Source organism: Filicampus tigris, chromosome 14 (genome assembly GCF_054856515.1).
Source record: "Filicampus tigris isolate MCC_2025a chromosome 14, RoL_Ftig_1.0, whole genome shotgun sequence".
Lineage (NCBI taxonomy): Eukaryota > Metazoa > Chordata > Actinopteri > Syngnathiformes > Syngnathidae > Filicampus > Filicampus tigris.
The window spans coordinates 514,832-539,963 of NC_141230.1; the positions used below are offsets into that span (position 1 = coordinate 514,832).

Sequence of the window (25,132 nt, forward strand, 5' to 3'; positions counted from 1 at the left end):
GCCAATCCTCATGACTTCTCAGCATACAAAGGGTGGATCAAAACCACTCATGATATAGACACTAGAAAACCCAGAATGCAGTCACTTATCACTTCTACCGACAGTGCCCTAAGAGCGGTCGGTTTTACACCAAGCTTTTAGCTAATATCCCACATCAAGGTGTGAACAGGCGCTTTTGTTGTGGAAACAAGGCAATTACTGGCACACGGAGGAGGTGGCGGGTTACGCCAGCCCATTCGGAGTAAAGTTTAGTTGCGCAGTCACTTTGTCTTTGAATGAGGTACTACATGAATCCCCACTGAGAAACAGATGAAATCAACACGTTTTTTCTGTTCTTGTTTATATTTATTGATTAGCTAAAATAGTGTTTAACCGTCTGACAGATACAGTATGTAGCGCTAGACGTTCCCGCAGCAGTCTCGCGTTGTCGCAGTCACAAAAGTGGTCAGCTACTTGTTATTATTCACGGGAGAAAAATGACTAAACATCCACCATGGTCAGTGAGCTCAACAATACTGCTTTATTTTGCGCATGCTCAGAACAACTTGTTTTGTGCACGCAGGCACGCACGTCTGCTATCGTCAAATCTAAACACTAACATGGCTTTGCAGGTAATATTAATGAATATACTCAACGCAGTATATACAAAAAAATTGAATTTTAAGTCAATCCAATCACAATTTTGTTTCTTTTTAAGGAATACACCAAGAACAAAATTACAAGTACTAGAATCCTATCAATTATACAAAATATACTACATGTATAAAAACATAGTACAATATATGTAAAACACAAAAACACAGTCTCAAAAAAACGCTCTCATAGATGTGTGATGATGGCCTGCCATAGTCTGTGTGCATCTCTGCTCTTTTTGAAGTTGGAGGTGTTCATTTGGTGTAGTCTCGTTTTGCTTTCCTGATACCACGGGACAGGTAGGTTCTCACTGTTCTCAGATTGGATTCATCTCCAGATCTGAAGGTGACATCTGGCCTTCATCTCAAAACAATTGTACAAGTGTGCTCACTTCTTTTTGTCAACAGAGGGCTCTATATCTGCAAAGCTATTTGCAGATATGTTTGCAATGCTTTTCGAGCCCTGACAAAAATCAACATTTTCTAAGATGCAAGCATACACCGTCCAATGAGATATGCCCTTTAGGCTACTCAATCATGGCTACCGCTGACTAAAGCCATGTCATTTTTTGCTTTTCGTTTCTTCAACTTATTTTTACTATTTTTGCCAAGCTATGTGTGTACAAAGTCTAAAGACAGGTAAGATAACTTTATTTAGGCTTGTCAATGTTGGCTTTCCCCAACACCCAGTGGAGGTCTGTTGGCTTCTGTTCAATTGTTTGCAAGAAGTACACCTTTTATGCAAAGCACCATAACGCCACCCATTTGCATCTCAACACAATTGCACAAGTGTGCTAACTTTTTTTTGATGACTGATGGCCTTATGCAATAGCTGCTTTTTTACCTGTTTGCAAGAAGTACACTTTTTTTATACAAAGCACCATAACACCCGCCTGTTGCATCTATGCAACAGCTGCATAGCAATTTGCAGATATGTTTGCAATGCTTTTTGAGCCCTGATGAAGACCAACATTTTCTAAGATGCAAGCACATGCCGTTCAATGAGTTATGCCCTTTAGGCTACTCAATCACGGCTACCGCTGACTAAAAAAGTTCAATCAAATATTGTTGTTTACTATTATTGCGCCAGATAAAAAATAAATAAATAAAAACAATAACAACTAGGCGTGTGGACATGGCTAAATTAATTTTTGGCTTTTCATTTTTGCTTTTTGCTTTTTTTGGGGGGGGGTCAGTTTTAGCTTTTAATTTCTTCACCTTATTTTTGTTATGTTTTGCCAAGTTTTGCTATGTGGTTGTGAGCAACAAAGTCAAAAGACAGGTAGATGACAATTTGAGATGTGGTCTTTAGGCTACTCAATCATGGCTACGCTGAAAAAAATGCTCAATGGAGTGTTGTAGTTAACTATTTTAGCACTAGATTGAAAAAAAACCCAATATGTGTGGACATGGCTGAAGTCATGTTTAGCTTTTCGTTTCTTCAACTTATTTTCATTATTTTTGCCAAGCTATGTGTTTGTGAACAACAAAGTCTAAAGACAGGTAAGATAACTTTATTTAGGCTAGTCAATGTTGGCTCTCCCCAACACCCAGTGTAGGTCTGTTGGCTTTTGGTCAGCCCGGGGAGTGGTGATGCTTTTTATATGGGTCACATCATAAATGCACTTGGTATTTAGGAGGTCACAGTGTCTGTGTATTCATTATTGTCTATGTGGTAATGACAGATCTAAATCTATACGACAAAACATTCCAACAGTAATTGTATTATTATTATCATTATTATCATTATCATTATTATTGTTGTGGTTATTATTGCTGCCTGCTTTTATTGTAGTTATTATTGCTGCATACTTGAACATTCCACAATCTGTTGAATCAAACCAGTGTTGAGGCGCAGTGGAGGTCCTCTCAGGCCAAATTGTCTGCTTCAAAACTGGTTTGGCAACATTCTCAGTCTGTCTGCATGCTGGCATTAGCATAACAATGATGTGGTCTAATGTGGGGGATGGGGCAGGCTTCGGATGTCTTCAGAGTAGAGCTGGGGTGCTGTTGAGTTGGAAAATGTACATGTTGTTGAAGTTTTGGTAGGACAGTCTTGAGATCAGTATGATTAAATTCTCCAGTGAGGATGATGAAGCAATCAGGGTCTGAGTAACTTAGATGAAATGAACACACTTTTTTTTTTCTTTTTGTTGATATTGATGAACTAGAAGTGTGTGTGACTGACCAGTGGTTGAAAACACCTAATGAATCAGATAAGATAAATTGTTTATTTCATTTTTACACAAAATGACACACTTGGAGCTCTTGATGGGGAAAAAAAAACCCCAATAAGACCTGCAACAATACTGTACCTGAGGGCTTTTGGCGACTATTGAATGTGCCAACTGAGATATTGTCTTTAGGCTACTCAATCATGGCTACCCCTGACAAAATGAAGTGTTGTGGTTTTCTATTGTTGTCATGTCATGTCATCTTCCACACCGCTTATCCTGTACAGGGTCGCGGGGAGGTGCTGGAGCCTATCCGAGCAGACAATGGGCGAAAGGCAGACTACACCCTAAACTGGTCACCAACCAGTAACAGGGCACACAAAGACACTGTCACTGAGTGGGAACCGATCCCACGCTGCCCGCACACAACTCAGGCGTGTGTACCACTACACCATCAGTGACTTACTATTATTGTGCCAAATTAAAAAAAAAAAAAGATACAAGAGGTGTCGACATGGCTGAAGTCGTTTTTAGCTTTTTTGTTTCTTCAATTAATTTTTTTGCCAGGCTGTGTTTGTGAACAACAAAGTCTAATGACTGCTGTAGATAACGTAATTTAGGCTAGTGAATGCTGGCTTCCTCCAAACAAATGGTCAATGAAGAGTAGTCTGTCTTTCATACCTGAGGGCTACCATTTCCCCCCGCTTTCCAATTGTAGATATCACCCCACAACCCCCCGACCCCCCCCCCCCACCACCAATCCTCCCACTCCCCCACCCTGCCATACCCCGTACTGCTTTGGCAGGTAATGGCCATTTTACATATGAACGGTCTCTAATTGTAGCCAGCAGAGTTGTTATATAAAAACCTAGGTGATATTTGACCGCTTTCTGGGCATTCAAGGAGTTGTAAAAAAATGCTGTTTTTTCTAGTGATAAATCCTTGTGATAAGATTGCACATTATCTTCTGCTTGCGTTTTCATGTGTTCTGTCAGCACGCAGTGTGCACCGTGATTTTTCCATGTTATTCTAAATTGCCATTTAAGGAGACTAGTGATAGACCGATACGTTTTTTTTCAGAGCCGATACCAATTGTTAGTAGTCAAGGAGGCAGATATTTGAAGCCGATATTCATTTGTAGAAAAAAGGGGTAAAATGGTGTCAAATTTTTGAAAATTAAAAACTCCAATACTTAATTTAGTTTAAATGCCTTTAAGCCCATGTTTATTAAACAACTTTAGTGATTTACAAGATGCTAAAGCTTTTCTAGATCTTAAAAAATAGACAACTTTGTTTTAAGTCTCACAAAAAAGTTCAGGGAGCGCAGTGTTTCCCACAGATTTGAAATCTACTTGGGTGGGTGGACGCCGGCGGGGGTGGGGCAATTTTTGTTGTTATTGTTATTTTACGCTTCATATCGTGCATTCTAGTGAATTTTCAGGGTAAGAATTACCACATTACTCAGTGACGCCACATTTTTTGCACTTATTTTGTATTCAAATAAAAAAAATATTATTAATAAAATTAGGCTGTCATTGGATCAGTGGGCAGTTTTGCGAAGGGTTTATAGCTGTGCATTGGGTGGAGTGATGAGAGGGTGTCTTGTTCAGTTGAATATCGGGCTGAATGATTTTAGGAAAAGTTGTATTGAGATTTTTCTGACTGATATTGTGATTTTGATTTAATTTGTGATTTTCTTTAAATCAAGCTTCAGTGCAATAGTCACAATGTAGAGTGACATTTACAAACATGACACAAAATGCCATCAAAAACATTAAAAGCTATTACTCTAATAATGCAAGGACACTAAAGAGATTTTGTGAGGGAGACAGTCCTTTTTCAAGTTTTTAATAATGGTTCAAGTATTACTGTACTACTTGCCGTCAAGAATAAATACGCATTTATGTGCAATTGTGTATATAAAAATCATTTTTAACACCAAAATGTTTTACATTTTGTTCTAATGTACACGTTCTTTGTACATAAGTCAATATTTTCCCCATATATTTGCTAGAGACTTAACTGCTTCAAACAGAGACTGAGGGCTTAGCGGCATGGCTTGAAATACATATCATGGTATTATTTGAATCCTTTGGTCCTAACAGTAATGATGACTGTAAAAATCAACGAGAATATTTTTGATTGGGTTATTTTTGCCGTTGGCGAGTTCCGGCCAGTGTTAGAATGTGTTCTAAATTGCTAATGTAGACCTCGACTTATGTTTTGTCTAGATACGTGCTGATTGTAGTAGAACATTTCTGTTCATAACTGCTGGATCTCCACCCTTATGTGGTTCTAGTTAGGCTTCAGTAAAAAGTCTACTGTAATCAATCAATCAATCAATCACATTTTATTATATAGCACTTTTCATACATAAAAAATGCAACTCAAAGTGCTGTAAAACATCCAAAACACAACATAAAAAGAAGACCCGTTAAGGATCGAGTGTTGGTATGATAAAAGCAAATCGGATAAATAAGATGGCCCAAGACCGTTAACACATTTACAAACTAATAAAAGTACCTTAAAATCGATTCTGAAACACACGGGGAGCTAATGCAGCTGCTAGCCTGAGAGAGAAATGGGCGGACTCTGGCGATATTCTTAAGGTGATAAAAAACAATCTTAGTTACATTGTTAATATAAGGAATAAACCTGAGCTCAGAGTCAAAAGTTACGCCCAAGTTCTTCACACAATGTGAGGGACTAAAAACTTGAAGTTTTGGTAAAAGTTTCTCTCTGTGACCTTCGTTGCTGTTTTGCACGGATTTACATGTAGTAAAAAAAAAAAAACTGCGGACTGTCGGTCTGGGCTAGCGGCATTTTGCCAGCGTTGTCTCGTGGGGTCGAGCGCTTTAGCCGCCTTTTAAGCCTGCATACGTGGCTCCTATGCACTTGTGGCCACCTTGACTTTGCTTTTATTGACAATTTTAACCTATTCTGGAATCATCTGTCTTTTTACCAGCCGGACGGTGTCCATCCGAACTCTATTGGAAGCAGGATTTTAGCTGCTAACATCCACCATGCCATTATCTAATCCACTCCCAGCTGACTCCTGTTTAACAATCACTCAGCGGGTGTTCCCATCTCTTCTTCTGCTCATAAACATTTCAATGACAATTACATTACACCCACCTACAGGCCAACACCAGTTGCTCACAGTACCACCACCTTCACTAGCTCTCCCTGCAGGCCCCAATTATCATTACCACCACTGAACAGCTTTTCCATTAAAACCATCACTGGCAGATGCTTCCCTCGCACACAGAAATAACGTGGTTTTAACAGTGGCAATTTGGTATATACTAACACTTCTCATCCGTGCCACCTTGAGTGCATGTCCAGCACAAAAATTAACCTGGCTGTGCTGAACGTGTTACACAAAACTTTTATTATAAACGACCTGATCTTAGACAATAATTTACATGGTATTCTTTTATCTGAGGCATGGCTTGGGACAGATGCTCCAGTTGTTCTCACCGAGGCTTGCCCCCCGAATGTTAGCTTTTTATTTTCTACCAGGGATGGGAAAAGAGAGGGTGGGACTGCATCAATTTTTATTAATACTCTATCATTCGAATAGCACGCTTTTGTTTTTAGCAGTCCCCCTATTCTCGGCATTACCGTTTATGGACCTCCCCATCATTCCACTTCTTTTATTACAGAATTTTCAGATTTCTTATCCATTTTATATTCCAGTTATAACAGGATTTTAATAACCGGCGATTTTAATGTACACGTGGATGACATCTCGGACCCACTATCCAGAGAATTTTTAAACCTTTTAAACTGCTTGGATTTTAAACAGCACGTCTCGCAGACAACTCGCAAAAGGGGACACACCCTAGATTTGGTCATAACTTATGGCTTGTGTGCAGGTGTGTCCTCTATTGTTGACTTGGCTGTGTCAGACCACTACTGTGTCTATTTTAACATCGCCAGTTTTAACCATCTGGCAGCCTCAGTGAGAACAGTGAAGAAACGTTACCTATCTTCTGAGGTGGCTGCAAATTTTATCGAGATTTTAAAAAGCACTCCTGCTGACATTTTACCTGCACCCTGTGATTTTATTGTTGATAATTTTAACCTAAATCTAAAATCATCATTAGATTCAGTAGCTCCACTTTTAATTAAAACAAGAAAAACAAAGACCGTTCCCCCGTGGAGAAACAATGCAATCAAGATATCAAAAAGAAAATGCAGGAGTGCAGAGAGGAGGTGGAGAAAAAGTAATCTTACAGTACTCTACGAAATATTATGTGAACAACTAAAATCCTATAATAAAACAGTCAAACGGGCAAGAACTTCCTATTTCTCAAACCTCATTACAGTTAATAAAAACAACCCTGGAGTTCTCTTCTCCACCTTTGAACTTTTAACTAGCTCTGATTTTAACAAGTCCTCACAGAGACCAACAGACGCTCTCTGTGAGGACTTCACAGACCACTTCAGAAGTAAAATTGATGACATAAGGTCCAGTCTTTTAGCCCGTCAAAATGCAAGTTTTAATAAACCTGGACAATCATATTTACATGAGGAAACACTGGAAAGTTTTGCCCTGGTTGATGCAAGGACACTTGGTCGAGTTTTCTCCCAGGTAAATCCTACAACCTGCCTTTTGGATCCAATTCTCACATTTCTTTTTAAGACATTTTATGGATTCTTTGAGGAACAGATTTTAAATATAATCAATTGCTCTCTTCAGACGGGCGTCTTCCCCACTGCCTTTAAAACGGCGGTGGTGAGGCCCCTTCTGAAGAAGAGCAATTCTGACCCCAGTGTTTTTAATAATTACAGACCTGTATCCAACTTACCGTTTTTAAAGCGGAAGTCAACGCAAACATATTTTATTCAACAATATGTTCTATGTAAGCCCACTAGTTGAAACAGGGCATTCTGATAAATATTGCATTTGTGGAATAAGTGTTAATCCACCCGTTTTTAGCCATCTCTGGGGGCGGCCATTTTGTCTTCTGTCGACTGATAATGACATCACAACTGCTCATAACGACCAATCACGGGTCAGAATCAGAAAACAAGTCAGCCGTGATTGGTCGTTGTGAGCAGTTGTGATGGCCGCCCCCAGAGATGGCTAAAAATGAGTGAATTTTGCTGCTTAACTTATATCCCACTAACGCAAAATTAATCAGAATGCCGTGTTTCAACTAATGGCCCTGCTAGGAACACATTCTTGAAAAAAATATGTTTGGGTTGACTTCCGCTTTAAGTAAGATTTTAGAAAAACTGGTTTTCCTCCAGTTAAATCATTTTTTAAATACAAATCATATTTTAGAGAAATATCAATCTGGTTTTAGGATGAACGACAGTACAGAGACTGCTCTTTTAAGGATTTTAAATGATATTAGGTGCACTGCAGATGTGAGAAAACTCACAGTCTTGGTGCTACTGGATCTAAGCGCTGCTTTTGATACAGTAGATCACCAAATTTTATTAAATAGACTTAAAAACCTAGTGGGCATCTCTGGTACTGTTTTTAACTGGTTTTATTCCTATCTCACAGACCGATTTTTCTTTGTAAGTATGGATACTTGTTCCTCCAGAACCCATGAAATTGAATGTGGGATTCCCTCCCCAAGGTTCGATTTTAGGCCCCCTACTTTTGAATCTTTATATGCTTCCCCTTGGGGATGTCATCAGTGGACACGGCATCAGCTTTCACAGCTATGCTGATGACACACAGCTGTATATTGCCGTGTCCCCTGATGACTCAGAACCCATTGATACCCTTTTAAATTGCATTTTAGATATTAAGTCATGGGTGGCAGACAATTTCTTACAGCTCAATCAGGACAAAACTGAGGTTTTAGTTATCGGTCCTGAAGGTCAGAAATAGAAACTTTTACCAAAACTTCAAGTTTTTAATCCCTCACATTGTGTGAAGAACTTGGACGTAATTTTTGACTCTCAGCTCAGTTTTATTCCTCATATTAAACATGTAACTAAGATTGTTTTTTTATCACCTTAAGAATATCGCCAGAGTCTGCCCAGTTCTCTCTCAGGCTAACACGGAAGTGCTGATCCATGCTTTTAGTTCCTGTCGTTTAGATTACTGTAATGCCCTGCTCTCTGGCCTCCCAAAAAAGAGTATTTCACCATTACAACTACTGCCGAATTCAGCTGCTCGGGTGCTCATGAGATCCAGAGGGCGGGAGCACATTACACCAGTTTTAAAATTGCTGCATTGGCTCCCCGTGTGTTTCAGAATTGATTTTAAGGTACTTTTGTTAGTTTATAAATGTGTTAATGTTCTTGGGCCATCTTATTTATCCGATTTGCTTTTATCATACCAACCCTCGCGGATCCTGAGGTCCTCTGGCGCCGGCCTTTTAATTATTCTAAGGGTGAGGACCAAAAGTGAAAACAAACATCTCCTTAAATTTATATTAACTATAACTGAAATGTTTATGTTTCCCACATCTTTGTTTTAAAGTTCAAAAACATAAAAGTGCATCCTCAACGCAGCTACTAGCCAGAAAAATAAGCTTGTTTCCACACTGAAATCTTTAAACACTCAGCAGCAACAGCCTATGACTATGACACATCTAAGTATTCAAGTTAAAAGACAAGTTGTCATTACAGTACATATACCGTATTTTAAAGGCTATAAGCCGCACTGTTATATAAGCCGCAACCACTCTGTTTTTAGAATATTTTGGTAAAAACCTTAAATAAGCTGCACCTATATACAAGCCGCACCTATCTATGTTGAAAACTTTTATGTTTACTGCATTTACAGAACAATTATGAACTGTAAATGTACATGTATGTACTTGAGCAGATTCTTTCCTAACAGTGCCTTTTAACACTGCAGCAACGTTGCTGATTAAAACAGAAGAGAACCAAGAGAAAATAAACAGTACTTATTTTCATTTCACTGCCGACTGCTGATCCAGTTTGTCAGCTAATGTCCACTAGACTCCACCATCTATTGTTCTACTACATTCTACATAATGCACCTGTCTAGTTTTATGTTAATAAAGTCAGCCAATCTAACACACAACGTGCTAAATCAACAATAGCATCTCACATCGAAACAACAGAACAAGGCGTAACATTAGCCAATCGCATTCATGTGCACTTCACGGACCTCTAGGAAAACATAGAATCAAAGCATTACAGCACCTAATGCAATCACCTAGTCTATGGCGCCCTCGCCTGTTGAACCACTCCACCAGCAGTCACATCTAGTCAATGGGAAATGTATTGTATTGAATTGTACTGTCATTCCGGTTAGAGTGCCCCGAGCGGTGGAAGAAAAATCCACAGAATAGCCGCACCGGACTATAAACCGCATGGCTCAAAATCTCGGAAAAATGTTGCGGCTTATAGTCCGGAAAATACGGTATACACTTTTTGTGATGAAAAAAATACTTACAATAACAGTTACAATTATTGCTAACTATATTAAAACTATTTTTACAATGAAATATAGTAACTTTAAAGTCTTTATGAAGTCATTTACACTTTTTAGGCATTCAAATCTTTGAATGTGCAACAGCATATTGTAACGAATTGAGTTATTTTTGTTCCAGCTCTAGCTGTTATCAAATGCACTATATAAATAAAATTGTATTGTATTGTATTGTTGTGGTCGGATTTGTTTTTTGCTGAGTTGTGATGTGTCCAAGGTTCATGCATGCATCGTACAAGTAGTGAGAGGAGCAGCGGAGAATGAAGGAGAGTGCTGTTGTACTTTGTTTTTGGCTAAAAAGACTGCTTGATTCCTCGTCTAAGAAACATCCAGTCGGATGATGTTGTTTTAAATGTTATTATGTTAGACGTGTTACCCACAGCATAGCCACCGATCTCATGTTGCAATGTCGGCACACAACTTTGGGACTTACACGTACTTTTCCCCATCTGCGATTTTAAAGGACAGCCAGAATGTTCCCAAACAGGAGACCGCAGTGTATGGGGGGACCTTCGAGCTCTGGCTTGTTTGCTTATTCGTTTGCTCCTCTCTAGTGCTGCCGCCCTCCTCTCCCGCGTGCAACAGTCAATAGCGCCTATCCGTAATCTCATGCTAATAACCACGTGTACCGTTACACCCCTACCCATTATGCGATCGCTACCATGCTGGTCCCCTCCTTGACAATATGGTTCACCGGGATGTCGAAAGTGAGCGGCAACCCGTCCATGTTGGTGATATGGTTGAGCCGGATGCGTTTGTCAGCAATCTTTTTACTGCAGTAGGAGCGGAAGATGACCATCTTTTCCTTGTAATCTGCCAGACGTTGCTGATTAAAACAGAAGAGAACCAAGAGAAAATAAACAGTACTTATTTTCACTGTAGTCCTTGCCCCGATGGATAGATGGCGCCGTTTCATAAAACGAAAGAACCAAGACGGACCTCCTTGAAAATGTTAGATTTTCATTTCTTCTGCAAGCGTTATTGCCCTCAGTCCAATGGTGACTGTAGAGAAGCTTCTCCCGGCTGTTTAAACTGTGCTTCATAAGGGTGTCTCTTCATGGGTGCCATTCGATGTTGTTTTGCACAATGCATATTAGGGATGTTCCGATCAGGTTTTATGACACCGATACCGATCATGCATGAGTCAGATCGGCCGATACCGATTACGATCACATGGAATACCTGTATATTTTTCCATTTATTTATGGTGACTGCTATTATGCAATATTATCTGAAAAAAAAACAGCCATCATTGCCGTAAATTTGACAAAAATCTATATATATCTTCAAAAGCATGAAGAAATACAAAACAGTTATTGGCACAATACAACAATTACTCAGTCAAAAAGATAATTGAAAAAAAACAGCTTTAAGTAACAGTTTTCAACAGATTAAAAGAATCATCAGTCTCAAAATACTAATTATGCAATAAGTTAAATAAATAACATGCCACCCAAACATTGCATGGTTCAGAATATAAATAAAGTAGAAAAAATAGTCACATGCAGGCTTCACTCGAATAAACTGTTCAATGAGTTCCTAAATTGAAACGACTCAGGAACTTGGTTTCTTGTCTTGTGCATAGACAAACTATCTTGTGCATTTGTCAACGAGAAAAAGGTAACGCATCACGCGTAACATATTTTGGAATACATATGCCTCGTTCGAACATTCTTAAAAGCCGTACACGAGCGAAAAACTCCCTTGTTAGACTGACATCCGAGCTCCAGTTAACGCTTGTAAAACTTAAACTGGATAATAGGCCTTCTTTTAGGAAACTTGCGATGCGACACTACACTCTCTGGTGGAGCTACATCTGTGAAGTATTTGCGTCCCGGTAACACGTAGCTAGCGAGGCTCGAAGTAGGCGAGCAGACGGCGAAATCCGGTGTCTTCCACCACAGAGAATGGTCGGTCATCAAGTATTTTCCTGGTTATTTCTGTTGCCTTTTGCCTGTCGCGCTGATATGGGTTTGAGTTGGTCAACATGGGCTGCGTTAGCTGCCGTTTCATTGTTGCTGCGGTGTCCGCCTATACTTTATCCAATGCAGTGATTCTCGTAAACTCACTATAGTCTTCCAATTGCTTGTTCTTCAAATGTTGGATTATGTTGGTTGTGTTGAAACTTGTGGCCATGCGCCCCCTACGAGGTATCTTTTCATAGCATATATTACAAGACGCAAACTACACACAGCACAGCGCATGAGCTGCGCGTGATCGGATTCTTTGATCGGCAATACAAGGCTTTGATCGAATGTGCCGATCATGTCATTTTTCACGAAAATTGGCTGATCATTATCGGTGCCCGATCGATCGGAGCATCCCTATTGCATATACACTTTATACCTACTGGGGGCGTGCTTTTAGCTTCCTCTTTCATGCATACCTTTCCCCCGTTAACATCTTCATGCTGTCGCCAGTCACGTCCACCTTTTCTCTAAATAAGCAGCGTGTCGGCAGGAAGTGTTCCCAGTCAGTCAAGCAGAGCACTCATCGAAGTCACACAACAATATTTACAGATTTTGGAACTCACAAAATCACACAAGGCGCAACGCATTATAAGGCGCCCCATCCATTTTAGAGAAAAATTTACAGACTTTTAAAGGTCAGGGTGCAAACATTTTTCAGAGTCTGTTAAAATTCATATTCTCATTGGCAATAGGTTTTATAATACATACAAGTCACTTCCTGCAAGTTGTCAACCAGAGATCGATTAGAAAATAGGTTTTACCTACTCATTCCGAGTTTTTCCGAACCTCATGGAAGCTCGACGAATTGTGGCTCTAGCCACCGGAAGTGATGTAGACATAGCTAAACCGCTCGCTACACCATAGACTGTACAATTTCCATGTGCTACAAACACAGCACATTCAATGGCGAGCGATGTTTTGGAATGAGAGGATTTTGAAACACACTAGCCGACGGAAGGGGGCGTTATTAGACCGTTCATCATTAGAAGTCACATTAGGTAGTCATAATCCTCCGGCTACTGTGACGCCACATCTCCGGAAAAAGCCGAACATGAGGGGGGCGCGACATTCAAACGGCAGACGACGCATTATGACTTGTAGTGATTTAGTGATTAAACTGCTGTCTACTAACGACCTAATCATATTTTAATGACAGTTATGCATTGTAAAGGGGGTTTAGAGGGCTACAGAAAAGTTTTCAATGTTTGCACCCTGACCTTTAAGTGTGCCTTATGGTCGTGAATATATGATATATTATTTCAGTTTTTGAAACTTGATTAATTTTGTGTTTTTAGGTACTGCCATATAAAATATACACTCAACAAAAATATAAACGCAACACTTGTTTTTGCTCCCATTTTTCATGAAATTAACTCAAAGGTCTAAATCTGTGATAGTGAGCACTTCTCCTTTGCCGGGATAATCCATACCACCTCACAGGTGTGCCATATCAAGATGCTGATTAGACACCTTGATTAGTGCACAGGTGTGCCTTAGACTGCCCATAATAAAAGGCCACTCAAAGGTTTTATCACAAAGCACAATGCCACAGTTGTCGCAAGATTTGAGGGCTCCTATGATTGGCATGCTGACAGCAAGAATGTCAACCAAAGCTATTGCTTGTGTATTGAATGTTCATTTCTCTATCATAAGCAGTCTCCAAAGGCTTTTCAGAGAACTTGGCAGTACTTCCAATCAGCCTCATAACCGCAAACCACGTGTAACCACACCAGCCCAGGGCCTCCACATCCAGCATGTTCAGCTCCAAGATTATCTGAGAGCAGCCACGCGGACAGCTGCTGACAGTCGGTTTGCATAAAGAACGAATTTCTGCACAGACTGTCAGAAACCATCTCAGGGAAGCTCATCTGCATGCTCGTCGTCCTCATCGGGTTCTCTACCTGACTACAGTTCGTCATCGTAACCGACTTGAGTGGGCAAATGCTCACATCCGATGAGATCTGGCCCGCTGGAGAGGTGTTCTCTTCACGGATGAATCCCGGTTTACACTGTTCAGGGCAAATGGCAGACAGCATGTGTGGCCTGTGGTTTTCTGAGTCGTAAATGTTATTAGTCTGACATGAAGGAACTTTTTTTTAAAGAAATAAGACGTGCTTCAATGCAAATAAAACAGGCAATGTTTACCTGTTTGTACCATCTGTATAATATAATAATATAACAATAATAATATATAACAATATAATGACCAATAATATGTTTGCAAATTGCATTTGAAGCTATTTGAAACAAAAATAAACACAAAAAGTTTGACTTCATATTATAGACTACACAAGAAATGTAACTTAAGTCACAATAAAAATGTTTAGCATGGTTTCTGTTTAAAAGTAAAAGTAGTGTATATTTGCATAAGATATGTTATTTAAAATAAATCCCTCGTGTCGATTGCGAAGTAGAGTCTGTGCCCTAAACATTTGGAAGGCTTGTCCGGGCGATAGATTCTGTTATCTTTTTGTGTCTCTCCGGTGTTGATGGGTGGGGCTTGCTGCGTACAGTGTTTCAACGTTGCGCACGACATCAAATCTGACTCTGTGTTTTCTTGCTTTGGTGTATCATAACATCATCGTAAACTAAACGATGGTTGAATAGATTTGTTGCGTTGCCGGTGGATGCAGAAACAACTGGTATTTTATACGTCTTTGCTCATCGTCTTCCACGGCGAACCCAAAATGTACCCAATGAAGCGATTTCGACTTGCTTTGCTTGTTTACAAGTCGTTCCTGTGGCGGTTCGTGAGCCATTTTTAGGTCTGTTACTTTGTTAAAACGTTGAGTAGGAACGTGTGCAGTGTGACTTGCCAGGTGCGGGGTACGGGCTGAGCTAGCTAGCATGGAGAGGGCGGCGCGGCGAAGTAACTCATGAGTGCATGCCTCAAAACAACTCAAAATTAGTATTAATAATAGTTTTTTTACGATTATGCCAATTTTGTAATCGTGGAGTGTAATAATCGAAAATGTAATTGAATTTCGATTAATTGCACAGCCCTATGTTGTAACATATACACACACAGAATACGTGTGTTGAATAAACAGCCTATTTCCATAGCTTTTCGTGCTGGTGAAATTGCGACATGGGCCAGATATTAACATGCGTGTGCATTTGATTAATGCTCTTCTATTTCCCTCACGTGTGAGGCTCTCATGTGCGCGCTGCATTCAAAGAATGATACCAGTATCAATAACCAACATCGGTGCTTCATTTGTTAGTACTCGCCAATGCCGATACCAGCATTTTAATGCGGTATCAGGATACTTGCCGATACCAGTATCGGTATAGAAACAACACTAGTAAAAACACAATTTGATTTGTTTCTTCTTCGGTCGTTGATTCAGGTCTTGCTTCGTTAGTTGCTTCGGGTCTTGATTCAGTGCACTGCTGTTGATATAGCGCCTCCAAATTGGCAAACAGCATTTAAAATAAATTGATGCCGCAGAGGGACATCAATCGCTCAATCAACACAGCTGGAGCTTTACGCTCTGTTGAGCGATATCAATCACTCTGGCTGGGGGCAGGCACAAAATTAGCTGGAGGCGGCATCCCCGCTATTTTGAACGCAGGAAAAACCCTAACAGTACTCATCAACCCCACTTACTGTATTTTGCAAAAGGTTTGATCAGAAGTAGGGCAGCACAATATATCATCAGCGTCTTAAAATAATGGCCTAAGTCTTTTTTTGCCTTAAACATCTCCTCAGGATGGGCGGCACGGTGGTCGACTGGTTAGCACGTCCGCCTCACAGTTCAGAGGTTGTGGGTTCGATCCCGGCCTCCCTGTGTGGAGTTTGCATGTTCTCCCCGTGCCTGCGTGGGTTTTCTCCCTGTACTCCGGTTTCCTCCCACATTTCAAAAACATGCATGGTAAGTTGATTGGACACTATAAATTGCCCTTAGGTGTAATTGTGAGTGCGGATGTTTGTCTCTGTGTGCCCTGCGATTGGCTGGCAACCAATTCAGGGTGTCCCCCGCCTACTGCCCGAAGACAGCTGGGATAGGCTCCAGCATGCCCCGCGACCCTTGTGAGGAGAAGCGGTATCGATAATGGATGGATGGATCTCCTCAGGATGTTGGTACCTCTGGTAAAATCACCTGCATCCTTAGTTAAACAGATCATTCAATTTTACACCTGAATGTGGTTCAGTTTTAAGTGTTTTCTGAAGAAAAAAAAAAAATGATGTAAGCGATTATTTTAAGAGGGTTACGATATTGAAAAAATATTGATATTGCAATATTGACCCATGTAATATGCATATCGCAAAGACATGTAATCAGGATATTTTTATGGAATTATATTTTTTTATCTGAATTTGACTAGTCAGACGCAAACTTAAATGTGCCTCATCATCCAATAGGTGATTATCTAGGACAATTACAATTAATAAAAGAATACATTGAGCTTATAATATATATGTATATATAAATCCATATTAGGGGTCTAATGGTACACGTGGGTGTATTCATACGTTTCGGTATGGCATGTTCGGTTCGGTCCACTTGCGTTTGGATCGGTCCACTTATTAGCGCGAGCTTACGCACGAGCGCTATTGACTGGACGCGGAAGCGGAGAGTGGCGGCACAAAAGTGAGAGCCAGAAAAGAGCCAACAAAGAGCCGGAGCTCGAAGGTCCCTCTGTATACTGCGGTTTCCTGTTTGGGAACATTCTGGCTGTCCTGTTAAAATCACAGATGGGCAAAGGTTACGTGGTTGAATCTGAAAGTTGTGTGCCGACATTGCTACATGAGATGGGCGGCAGGAAGCATGTCTAACATGCACGGCATCATCCGACTGTGAATGTTTCTTAGACGAGGGAGCAAAACGTCAAACTTAAATAGCGAGATTTATTATATTGTAGCGCCTTCCAGGAACACGCCGTCAGACGTAGTTTAATTATCACGTTTTTATTCATCCAAGTACAACTGCTCACGCTCTTCTTTCTCCGCTGTTCCACTCGCTTGCCGTACGATGCATTCATGAACCTCGGAAACATCACAACTCAGCAACACACAAATCTGACCACAACACAGATAACCCAATTCGTTACAATATGCTGTTGAACATTCAAAGATTTCAATGCCTAAAAAGTATATACAATTTCAAAGACTTTTTAAAGTTACTGTATTTTTTTTCATTATGAAAATAGTTTTAATATAGGTAGCAATAATTGTAACTGTTATTGTATGTCTTTTTTTCATCACAAAAAGTGTATATGTGTACTACTGTAATGACAACTTGGCTTTAACCTGAATACTTAGATGTGTCATAGGCTGTTGCTGCTGAGTGTATAAAGATTAAAGAAGTTGGAATAATTTACAAAATTAAGAGATCTTTTTTGGTAGTGTATTTTTTATTCTTGTGTAATTTCTTAGAATATCACCCGAATGGTTCGCTTTTATTTTTTTTTTCAAAAAAAAGTACAGTTTACTTGTCATCTTTTCCAAATAAACATTTTTTTTTTTAATAGTTTTTTTTGTACCGAAAATATACCGAACCGAAGTTTCCAAAAAACAGAACCGAACCGAAACGTGATTTAGCGTACCGTTACATCCCTAATATATGTATACATATATGTATGTGCCGTATGTATAAAATGAAAAAATGCTTTTTTTTTTTTTTTTTTTTTAAACTACCGCATTTTCCGGACAATAAGTCGCTCAGTCGTACAAGTCGCACCAGCCATAAAATGCATAATAAAGAGGGAAAAAAACATATATGCCGCATTGAAGTATAAGTCGCATTTTGGGAGGAAATTGTGCGCTTAGTACACATCATTTCCACCGAGCTACGATGTAGCATACAAGAAAGTTACGGTAAGATAACGGTTGTAGATGGATTAAATAAGTATTTTATTTTTCCGACCATGTATAATGTTTCCAAGTCTCCAAAAGTATTTATGTATTCGGTCGTAGTTATGTCTTTGTCTCCACTGTGCTGAGTGTGCTCCTCCTCACGTGTGTGGCTGCATTATGCAATACCCCAGCCAGAGGCAGGCAACTGCCTGTTTGTGGTTCGTTCTTATTCAACCATTGTCTGTATGTAATTTAGACAATTGTGTGTACCAGTAATGACCATGCAACATTTATATAGGATCTGAATTGTGGCTGATTGTACTGTGTTGTTGACTCAACATATTAATTGCTATCGCTAATGCTAATCGCGGTTGCTAATCGTGAGCATGTCTGCCTGTTTGTGGTTCATTCTTGTTTACCCATCACCTGAAACTAACTTAGACAATTGTGTGTAATGACATTTATATACGAGCTGATTTGTGGATGATTGTAGGTTGTTGATTGAACATACTAATCGTGATCGCTAATCGTTAGCATAGGCTCATCTTGTTCATGTCTGAAAATACATGTGTATGTAATGCATACCTTGATAGTATTTTCTGTTTCTTGTGCAGTTTCACAATATAAACAGGGAACTTCGCTGCACACCTCCACAGTCTGTGGAGTTTGTTTGTGAATGTTTAGCTGTTTGGATAAGCTGGCTTCCTCGACAGCAAGGCCTGTTAGTTTAACAAAACATTAGTCTTCAACCGTTTAAATTATTCATGCATTTTAATGTTTTGTCTCCGTCTGCAGGCGCTTTAGCGCTAAAGCGTCTGCAGAGGGATGCAAAACATAAGTCACAGGTCAGCACTAACAATCCATGACAGTAATGTGTTAATAATTTCACACATAAGTCGCTCCAGAGTATAAGTCACACCCTCGGCCAAAATATGAAAAAAAAAGTGTGACTTATAGTCCGGAAAATACGGTAATAGTTCCCACACAGTGTTTTATTCATATTTCTGCCATTTGTTTTCAATCATTGCAGCTGCGTGTAGCCAGTCAGCTATGACCACTGCAGCGACTGAATATCCAGGTCCTACGAATTTATGTTTTCCGAATGAAGAAAACCTGGATGTACAAAGGTAACAGCACACATCCAAACTGTCTTTTAATTAGCTTTGGTGATCAAAATATTAATGATGTTTTATGTTGCTGGATTTATTATGAACCTGGACGTCAGGCATCAGCAAAAGATGACACTGGATGATGAGGTAAGGAAAAACTCTAGGGAGGTGTGACGAAAAAAATAAATTGCATTGAAACAATTTCATGATTTAGTATGGTATGGTGGCCTGATTTGAAAAAACTTCCAAACATTTTTATGCCAGGCCTGATTTGTGCGCAAAGTTTCATGAGATTGCACCTAGGTTTAGAACCTCATCATTTCTCTTTGCAAATGAATGCATTAACATGGCAACAGCGTGCGACAAAATAAAAAGCTTGCAAAAATGTTCCCTCTTAAACATCTTTAGATTAAACTCTGCAAGTTTGAAGACGAACGGACACATCTTTTGGTAGGTCTTGGGCAGTTACATATGCCTTCCACATTTCTTAGATCTTGATGAAACATTCAACCAGGGGTTGTTAAAAAACTATCAGATGCACTACTGAGACATTTTTAAGAAACTGCAGAGCTGGACATCACCTATTTCCCGTCTGCATATTTAATCGACCCATCTAATACCAGTCCGTCCGAGTCAGCCAAATGACTGGACTTAACTTGTACCACGTCACACGCAGGTGCCGCACTCATGCAAGTAAGCAAAAAATAAAAAAAATAAAACAGTGTTGTGTACCTTGCGGTCCCACAGATGCACGTGCGCCATATTGTTTTTATTTCACCAATCACCGTGTGTCTGTTGTTTTTGTTTGATATTTTTTCTTTGTGTGGCGGCGTCTCTGCTCGTGCAGCACCTGCTTGTTTCATGAAGATTACGTTCTCGACCACGTGGTCAATTAAATATGCATGATGGAACGCGGTGGCGGTTAGGTGATGCCCAGCTCTGAGTAACTACATTATAGCCATCTAAAATATAAATGTTTTGCCAGACCTGATGTGTGTACCAAGTTTCAGGAGTTTTCGCCCAGGTTTAGACCCTCAAAAACTGCATAATTTACCATTTTATACAGTGCATCACCACAGCAACAGCACCCAGCAATTTCAATTACTTAACTACTAATAATCATCTTACGCATGTTTAGATGAAGCACACAAAGTTTGAAGATGATCGGATAAAATTTCTAGGAGTTTGTTGAAATATGACCTCGATAAAGGCTCAATGAAATCACGATAAATGTCAAAGTAATTCAAAATGGCTGACTTTCTGTGAGGTTTAGCATATGGTTCCAGAAGATTTTTTGTACGTTGTGGGCTGTCACACATTCCTCTCAATTTTCATAGATCTCGATGAAACGCACAACTGGGAATGCTTCGTTAAGAAGGAATTTTGAAAGGCAATTATTTGAACATTGACCCTCGTCATGTAGAATGTTGAATTTTTTTTTTTTCCTGTTGACGTCCCAGGTGTTGAGATGGTATGGCCAAAGTTTGAAGTCAACTGGGTTAACCGTCTTAAACGGGTTGGCAACCCGCTGCTCCGGAGTCTCGTGCGGCGCTTTCATCCTTATGTTGCGGCTCTGCGTGGCTTGGGAAAATAAATTATTAATAAGTGTATTGTAACGTCTTCCAAAGACACGACGTCAGACGTAGCTTGGTTATCGCCCTTTTTATTTATTCCAACATGGCTACTGTGTGCCGAAGTCGACGCCAACTACAGTGCAACAGCAGTTCCGCCATAAGTACACATGGATTTCTGGTTCTTCTCGCTGTCTGCTCACTCCTCTCTCAGTCGCTCACCCCTCCAATCCAGCGAGTCAGCGTGATGCATTGAGGAACCTCGGAATTAACACAACTTAGCAAAACACAAAGGTCACCACAACACAGATAAGACAATTTGTTACTGTATATTATTTGACTCAAAAACATTTATCATGTCTTCTTATTAAGTCAAAGTTTCTAACTTCTTCAGACATTGTGCAATTTTGGTGATCAGTATTCGCTTTCTTCAGAGACGTTTGATAGAACTTGACGACGTGTCAGCAGGCCGTCATCGTACTCCGAAGGCCCAGCGACACCAAAACTGCACAGTATCTGATCAAAGTATTTTATTTGTGTTTGTTTGTTTGTTTGTTTGTTTGTTTGTTTAATTGTAATTGTAAATTGTAAGATTGTTGTGACCACGAAATATTAAAATAGAATTATATAGTCACGGTCGGCTGAAAGTCTCGGAAGTCTAAATATGGTCAAATTCATTTTTATCACAAATTGATTTGTCTGTAATTTTTATGCAATTGGAGCTAATTTTCGTCTCCTCCGTCCGCTGAATGTGGCCTTTTCTTTTTTTCTTTTTTCTTTTTTTTTGTCAATAACAAGTGAAAATAGTAAGGTTTGCTGGATTATGTTGGCTTGTTTAATATGGATCGATGAGGTGCTTCATTGCAAAAATGTGTGTCGTTAGGTAAGTGTCAGGTTCACACCAAGTGAGACATTCGTAAACAATGCACACAATGAGGAGAGAAGACACTCTACAACAATATTGTCTTTTTACTTGCAAGGAGAGCGCAGGGAAGTGTACGATTACAGTTCCTAAATCCCTCTGCCCGGCTCCTGCACCCCTCTCTTTTTATTTTTCTTCGGTGTCCCTGATTACAAAGGTGTTCCAGCTCTAAGGGAAAGGGGAGCGAAAGCAGCTGGAACACTATGAACTTGTTTTGTTGTGTGTGTGAGCCATTAACATACATATGTGCCGTTTCCGGCGCCGCGCGAGTGGCAGCCCGCTACAGTAGCTCCGGCTCATCGGTGAGCCTTTTCGTGTGTTTTTGTTCTTTAATATTACTCTACTTCATACCTTTTTCATATAGTTGATAGTCGTAACTTGCGTAGCAATGGACACCCAAACTGCGATATTCTTGCTGCTGCTGATGGCTATTTTTTGCGCGATCATGTCCGGCGACTTGGCTCGGAGCCGAGCCCCCATTGTTTACAGCCAGAATCAGCTGTTAGCACTCCGTGCTAACCATGCGCCGGCTCCCGGGGCGAGACCCGATATCCCCCATGAGCTGAGGAGGAAGAGACGGGGATCTCGTGCGGGGGTTAAACGCCGGGAAAGGAGGAGACGATACCATCCCGTCCTCCCGTCTGTTATCATGGGGAATGTTAGATCGCTCCCCAACAAGATGGACGAGCTAGCGGCGCTTACCCGGCATGAGAGGGACTTCCGGGAGGCTAGCCTGATGTTATTCATGGAGTCGTGGCTAACAGCGCTAACGCCGAATGCGGTCGTAGAATTGGACGGCTTGCAAATCATACACGCGGACAGGACGCTGGAGAGTGGAAAGAGGAAAGGAGGAGGGCTGGCTGTGTTTGTGAACGATAGATGGTGTAATCCTGGGCAGATCACGATTAAGGAGCAGCTTTGCAGCAGGGATATTGAGCTGCTAGCTGTTGGCATGAGGCCATTCTACATCCCGCGAGAGTTTAGTCATGTGATCGCGGTGACCGTCTACGTCCCACCAGCTGCCAGCGGCGACACAGCCTGTGATGTCTCGACTGCAACAGTGAGCAGTACAAACACAGCACCCAAATGCCCTGGTACTCATCTCTGGTGACTTCAATCATGCCTCCCCTTCCTCCTCTCTGCCTTCATTCACACAGTATGTCACCTGCCACACCAGAGACAATAAAACACTGGACCTTTACTATGCCAACACCAAGGAGGCATACACATCACTGCCCCTCCCCCCGCTGGGCAAAGCTGATCACAACCTGGTGGCTCTCCAGTCTGTGTACAAACCTCTGGTCCGCAGGCAGCCAGCTGTGACCCGCACGGTTCAGAGATGGTCTGGAGAAGCCGAGGAGGCCTTAAAGGACTGCTTCAGCACAACTTTGTGGGAAGTATTCAGCGATGCTCACGGGGAAGACATTAGTAGTCTAACGGACACTGTTACAGACTATATAAATTTCTGCATGGAGAACACCATACCCACCAGGACAGTAAGGTGTTTCTCCAACAACAAACCCTGGATCACACCAGACATAAAAGCTCTCCTGAAGGAGAAGAGGAGGGCTTTTGCGTCAGGCAACATAGAGGAGCGGAGGACTGTGCAGCGCCAGCTGAGGAGGAGGATCAGAGAGGGGAAAAGGTCCTACAGGAAGAGGATGGAGGAGCAGCTGCTGCAGACGCCAGGGAAGTCTGGAGGGGCCTGAAGACCATCTCAGGCCACGGACAACCCAAGACCCGGACTGGCCACCACTCCCTCCTGCCCAGCCTTGGCCTTCACAACATCTCAGGTGAGGAACCAGCTGAAGAAGATGAAGGCGAGGAAGGCAGCGGGTCCAGATGGCATCAGCCCCCAGCTCCTCAAATCCTGCGCAGACCAGCTGTGTGGAATTGTCCAGCACATGTTCAACCTGAGCCTGAAGCTGGGCAGGGTCCCCCAGCTGTGGAAAACATCCTGCCTGGTCCCGGTGCCAAAGACCCCCCACCCGAAGGAGCTCAACAGCTTCAGACCAGTGGCGCTGACGTCTCACCTGATGAAGACCCTGGAGAGACTGGTCCTTGTCCACCTGCGCCCCCTGGTGAGCTCCTCAATGGACCCACTCCAGTTCGCATATCAGCCTGGCATCAGTGTGGATGATGCCATCATCTACCTCCTCCACACTTCACTCTCCCACCTGGAGAAGGCGGGGAGCACTGTGAGGATCATGTTCTTTGATTTCTCCATTGCTTTCAACACCATCCAGCCCACCCCATTGGGAGACAAGCTGGAGCGGGCGGGGGTGGCGCACCACCTCACCACATGGATCCAGGACTACCTCACAAACCGGCCACAGTATGTGAGGACACAGGACTGTGTGTCTGACGTGCTCCTCTGCAGCACGGGGGCCCCACAGGGAACTGTCTTGGCTCCCTTCCTGTTCACCCTCTACACCTCGGACTTCAACTACAACACCCCTACCTGTCACCTGCAGAAGTTCTCTGACGACTCTGCGTTTGACGGCCTCATCACAGGCGGAGATGATCGGGAGTACAGAGAACTTACTCATGATTTTGTGGACTGGTGCCAGCAGAACCGCCTCCTGATCAATGCAGGGAAATCCAAAGAAATGGTGGTGGATTTCGGTAGACGCCAGCACTCTTCACCTGCACCAGTGAATATCCGGGGAACAGATGTTGAGAGAGTCTCAACTTACAAGTACCTGGGTGTTCATCTGAACAATAAACTGGACTGGTGCGACAACACAGACGCCCTCTATAGGAAGAGTCAGAGCAGACTCTTCCTACTCAGGAGACTGAGGTCTTTTGGGGTTCAGGGTACACTCCTCAGGAACTTTTATGACTCGGTGGTTGCATCGGTCATCTTCCAGGGAGTGGTCACCTGGGCAGGCGGCGTCTCGGCCCGGGACAAGAAGCGGCTGGACAAACTGGTTAGGAGGGCTGTCCTGGGCTGCTCCCTGGACTCTGTGGACTCGGTGGGGGACAGGAGGATGTTGGCCAAGCTGTCATCAATGCTGGGCAACCCGGATCACCCCCTCCAGGGCACCCTAACAGCACTCCACAGCACCTTCAGTGACAGACTGTTACACCCTCGCTGTGCAAAGGAGAGATTTCGCCGTTCCTTCCTGCCTGCTGCTGTCAGACTCTTTAACAAGAACATTGTGTAGTCTCTACAAACTGGCGGTCATTAGTGCAATTGTGCAGTCCTGCACCTGAGCTCATATCGTGCAATACCCAATATTCCCCACTACTGTAATACCGTGCAATACTCAACATTCCCCACTACTGTTAGTCTAGTTTTATTTTTATCCAATGCTGTTCCTTACATTTCACTACAGCACTGCAGCACTGTCACTTAGAGTATTTTTTCCTCTGTACTATGTACAGGCTGAAATGAGTGCTCCTCATATTTTTTATGTAGATGTAGGTTGGTGTGTATATACATGTGTATATACACATGTTACTGCGTATATTTACATAGGTTTGATCCTAAATGTTTGCCGTCAATGTTATACATTAATG

At 41.6% G+C, this 25,132-nt stretch overlaps 1 protein-coding gene across 6 annotated transcripts in view; it reads left to right on the forward strand.

Annotated features, from left to right (window-relative positions):
- Nucleotides 1-25,132, forward strand: part of ubxn4 (UBX domain protein 4) — a 147,772-nt gene that overhangs the window by 54,284 nt on the left and 68,356 nt on the right. For 5 of the 6 annotated variants that reach the window (XM_086051129.1, XM_086051130.1, XM_086051126.1 and 2 more), the window contains 3 exons: nt 19,039-19,135; nt 19,234-19,264; nt 19,526-19,567. In XM_086051129.1, the coding sequence (XP_085907255.1) occupies nt 19,039-19,135; nt 19,234-19,264; nt 19,526-19,567 (170 nt within the window). The remainder of the gene's footprint in view (nt 1-19,038; nt 19,136-19,233; nt 19,265-19,525; nt 19,568-25,132) is intronic. The other variant, XM_086051127.1, reaches the window with a different exon arrangement.